Source organism: Lactuca saligna, chromosome 9 (genome assembly GCF_052625555.1).
Source record: "Lactuca saligna cultivar CGN05327 chromosome 9, ASM5262555v1, whole genome shotgun sequence".
Lineage (NCBI taxonomy): Eukaryota > Viridiplantae > Streptophyta > Magnoliopsida > Asterales > Asteraceae > Lactuca > Lactuca saligna.
The window spans coordinates 167072830-167078187 of NC_136425.1; the positions used below are offsets into that span (position 1 = coordinate 167072830).

Genomic DNA, 5358 nt, shown 5'->3' on the forward strand with positions numbered 1-5358 from the left:
TATTTCACATTAGAATTTTTATCAAACAAATAAAAATTTAACAAATATATTTTTGACGTGACGGTATGATGAAATGTCATTCCTCTTTAAGATTCCTCTTTAAGATTAATGTTTTAGTCTTATGTAGAATTAATGAGTAAATTTTGAAGTATATTAGAATGTATGTGTGTTTGCCTTCTAAAAAAATGAAAAAGTGATGTTTCAAGTTTTATCCTTAGACAATATTCTATTTATTAGGTCCGAAAAAAATTAACCAATTTTGTATTATACTATAGTTACTACAAATGTCAAAACTTTAGACATACATTTTCTTTAAGAAACATGAAATTGAAAGTAATATCACATCTAATGAACAACACAAACAAAACATTGTTATGAATCTTATACTGATAATAAAGAGAGCATATACGTTGTCTATTATTTTGTCACTTCAACGGTATCATATATCAACATTATCTGCTGAATGGAAAACCATTTATATTGCTTGACTGAATTCTTATATTCCTACATTTGTACCACACAATAATAGTAATAAACTAATAATTACACAGTTCAATTATCTGATAATTAATAAATTAAATTTTATATGTTATTATGTATAGTAATTGATATCTCAATAAATAAAGTAAAAGTAACCTATGAATGTGTCCTATTTGTTATATTAATAAGTCATAATAGGTCCTCACTTATGTAGACAAAAAAAAAAAATTTGACACAGTTGTATTTTATAATAAATTAAAAAAATTGTTATTTGTATTTTATAATAAATTAAAAAAATTCTTATATCAAATAAATCAATTAGATCCTCTCTTCTATTTCTTCTAAATTCAAAATTCCAATATTTAAGTCAATATATTAATGTTTACACTTTCATATTTAATTTTTTTTTAATTAGCTTGTATAGCACATAGGTCTCATAATTTTATCATCAATCTTCATTTAAAAAACTATTGCTCATATTTTCAAACCATTTTATATATTAATTTAGGGGTGTTTGAGATAATTTTTTAAACTCTAAACGTGCTCTCCAGAAAAGTGATTACTGAATTATGGTGATACCATAAGAAAATATTTTAAAAAAATATTTATATTAGCTTTTATGATGACAAAAAAACGTTTAAAAAAATGTTTAGATTCCTTTATTTTTAGAAACCTCCATTTTAAAACACGACAAAAAACCATTTTGAAAAGTACTTTTACAATAGCTAAACACGCTTTTTTCAACTTATTGAGATTTTGAAAAGTCAATAAGTTTCAATAACACAGACAAAACATCAAACTTTATAAGAAAAATGAAACTACAAGTTATAACATTATTTAGGGGGTGTTTGGCTTAGATTTTTAGAGGCCAAAAGATTTTTTTGGAAAAATTACAAAAGTCAGATTTTCCTGATTTTTCTAAAAAGTTGATTTTCCTTCTTTGCAAAATACAAAAGTAGCTTTTAGAAGTTTTTTATCAAACATCTTTTGCCTATGATCTTTTTCTAAAATGACTTTTGCCTATTCAAAAGCTAAGCCAAACACCCCTCTAATCATGTTATATAAGTAAAGATAATACCCATAAATAATATAGGAAATAATATGTTTATTCCAAAAATATCGTTGACACCTTCAAATATAAAGATTTCTTTCACATTTCAAGGAAGATAATTTTTGCTGGCTATAAGTTTTACGATTACTAGGGGACGATTACTAGGGGTGTGCAATAAATCGTACAAACAGTATAAATCGTCCGTACCGCACCAAACCGCACCACATAACGCGGTTTAAAACACTCGTGGTGCGGTTTGTGGTTTGTATTTTTGTTAAACCGCATTATGCAGTGCGGTTTGTGATTTACGATTACAAAGTTGTGGTTTAAACCGCATTGCATTGATAAAATCAATCAATGATTATATATTTTCGAAAATAATTTGACAGATCCTAAATTAGTGACATTATTTTAAGTTTTTAAAATGTAATACTAATTAATGCAAAATTTAATGGAGTGACCATATTTTTTTTGTCTCAAATTCATTTTCAACTAACATTCAGTGACCATTATTTATACACTATGTTTTCTTAACTTATGTATATTCATAAATAGTTAATGACCACAATTCTAAGACCACCAAATTTTTTAACGACCACTTAGTGAGCCGTTAGTAACGATAATGATAGTATTGTCATTAAATTTAATGTAAATAATTACTCAAACCGCATGTAAACCGCATAAAGCGTCCGCACCAAACCGCACCGCATAATGCGGTTTTGAACGTTCACGGTGCGGTTTGCAGTTTCTAAATAACTCAAACCGCATGTACGGTGCAGTTTGCAGTTTTGACTCTAAACCACACCGCGCACATCCCTAACGATTACAATAAACAAGAGACACACAATCAATATTAAACAATGAGTGTTCACTCATGGGGAGTTATATGTTGTATTGTCCATAATTAAAAGTAGAGATAGATTAAAACTACCTATGCCTATGTTTAAGAACAAATCTTCAAAAGACAAAACAATAACATAAAACATAGTTCTAAAACATTCGTGTATAAATATTTACATAAAAACACAAATATGCTGTATAATAACGTCTCAATATGTTGTTTACCCCTCGACAAAAGCACAACTAGAACACCATTATTCATATCTTTGTCTCTAACATGTTATATGCATGCCAATAGTAAGCACATATAAACAAAAACCGAATCAACACACAATAATAATGTTTTAATAAACGTGTCCACAAAGTGGAAAGTATAAAAGTTTCAAGACTTTTCTAGAAAGTAAAAACACTATTTGAATACTTCTTAAAACATCAAACTACCTGTTCAAGAACAAATCTTCTAAAAACAGAAACATAATTTATAAAAAAAAAAAAAGACACAAGTCGAAATTTTCACATAATACAAAATACAAAATTATGATGATGACGTCAGCTAGCTGATATAGTGCACGTGTTAATCCCATCCTTACAATCTCTAGTAAGATCATTAAACGTCTCAATTTGCTTTTTACCCCTCAAAAACACCTCAGTGTCAACAGAAGCCCTCATATATCCATCAAACTCAACAGGAACACCATTATTCAGCTTACTCATCTCACTATACCACTCACTGTTTTCATCCCATAACTCTCTATATTCATCAAGAAAATGAGTAGAATACTTATCTTTCAAAGGGTCAAAAAAGGAAACATCTTGTTCATCAGTTGCTATATAAAGATTCCTTCCATCATCAACTTTATCTTGAAGGGATGATAAAAGAGCTTCAGGTGAAGTATCCGAAGCAAGATTCGGCCATTGTTCTGTGTTTTTAGCTTTTTCACCTCTTACAACATGAACAGAATCGAAATCCCAGTTCAGTTTTGAAGATATTGATGAAACTATGTTCATTAATCTTGTTGATTTCCATATCATGTGCCATGGTCTTTGAATAACAGATTCTGCTTCACCTTCACATACTCTGTACCAATAATTATCAGGTTCTACACTTCCGAATTTTCTCATTATCAAAGTGTCCTTCACATGAGCCATTTTCATGGGAGTTACTCTGAAATCTTCCACTAGGGAAATACTTAATCCATCTTTTTGATGCCATTTGTTCCAGTCTGACCAGAATTGACCTTGGTCCAACACACTAGCAGACTCCTTCAAATGCTCGAAGTCAAAGTAGAATCTGAAGTCTTTACCTTCTTCATCTTGACCTGACTTTGTGTAAACAGATGATAAACAGATGCTCAAGTCCATTACTAAAGTTCTGTTTAAGTACTGAGCTTCGCCTAAAGCACACATGAAACTCCATAGGTAATGATCCATGCTCTTGCATCTTTCCCCACCACCATTGTAGAGTAGGTACTTACCTTGATCGAATGATTTCTCTGATTCAACAACAGGGAGGGAGTCGTTTACAGTTTCTCCAACCACTTGTATCCCACTGTTCTTATCATCTTCTCCCATTGGGGTTTTCTCAAATCCGGGTTTCTGATGCTTCTTCCTCTTCCTTGCGTTACCTCCTGAATGATAATCACCAATGGAGACTACACTAAGGCTGCAATTGACAGATCTAGAGATTACAAAGCTCCGATAGTCTTTGTAAAGTGAAGCGGTTTTCCCTTCTTTAGGTCTGAATCGCCATGCCATGTGACAAGAACTGTCGTTCATTCCACGAACGGGTTTCCCAAATCTGTAGAAATGTATATCCTTGAACTGATCGATAGCAGCACTCATCATGAGATGAAAAACTTCTGGATCTGTACAATCTATAGGTTTATCAACCTCGTCACTACAATCGCGTGCTTCCTTTTCTTCGGTCTCACCTTCCGCATCCCATTTCGCCGCTTTGATAACATCGGAAGCGTTGATAAATGTGCCAAATGCAGTTTCGTTGGCCTTCATGAAATCCTCGCCGGTTTTCACGACGGTGCTATCGGATACAAATGTGGCATTGGAAGTGGAAGTGAGGAAGTTTGTGATTTTAGTTGAAGGATGAAACAATGGATCCTCAGGTTCATAGGTCGCGGCGATAATCGTGAAGACTAAAACACCGATTACAAAAAACGTGAAGAAGACGTTTCCGATTAAAGCCAAGGCGTTTTGACCTAGATTCTCCGGTCGGAAACTACCAGATCGCGATGGTAAACTACGCCCAAGCATCATTTTTTTTTTCTCGAATTAAACAGACACAATAAATAAACAAAATGGAGTATTCTAGCGATAAATAACTAGGGTTTTGGCAAATCTGAGAAGATGTGTATACCTATATAAACAACAATTTGGATCTATAATTATGACTTACCTTATACATTTGAAAGTGTAATCGATTTACACATTCATCGACACTCAGATCTGCTTCGTTTGCTGCAGAGTGCGATTCATTTTGAGCTTAGAGGCAGCTGGATATTTTAGTGAGAGTAGAACTGTAGAAGTCAATTGCGAAGGGAAGATGATAACACGTGTACGGTGGAGAGGTGATCGCATTACTGTGCACATGGCGCAAGTTATTATATCTGGTATTTAATGGACTAACCTAGTCACACCGTTAGATCCACCGACGCATAGGTGGTCGGTCCCACACGGTAATCGTTGTCTCCACGAACTTCAAATGACCTTTTTACTTTTTTTTTTTCTTTTTTCCGAGTGATTTATTAGAAACCAAAAAATATTGCAAAATTATATTTGGAATTGTTTCCAGAACCTACTGTCATATTAGTTTTTTTTTTTTTTTTTTTTTTATCTTTTCGAACCCACAACATACGGAAATCTTATCTTTTTCAACTCACTCAATTAAAAAAATACTAAACAACTAAAGTACAAGTCTTAAAACATATGGCACAAGAGAAAATGAGAGTGATGATGAAGTGGGTTATGAAACC

General features: G+C 32.3%; 1 protein-coding gene across 1 annotated transcript; it reads right to left on the reverse strand.

Annotated features, from left to right (window-relative positions):
• Positions 1-2694: 2694 nt before the first annotated feature.
• LOC145015033 (calcium ion-binding protein) lies at positions 2695-4950 on the reverse strand. Its single transcript, XM_078973488.1, has one exon. The coding sequence runs from the start codon at positions 4640-4642 to the stop codon at positions 2921-2923; it is 1722 nt and encodes a 573-aa protein (XP_078829614.1). The 5' UTR covers positions 4643-4950; the 3' UTR covers positions 2695-2920.
• Between the last annotated feature and the right edge of the window lie 408 nt (positions 4951-5358).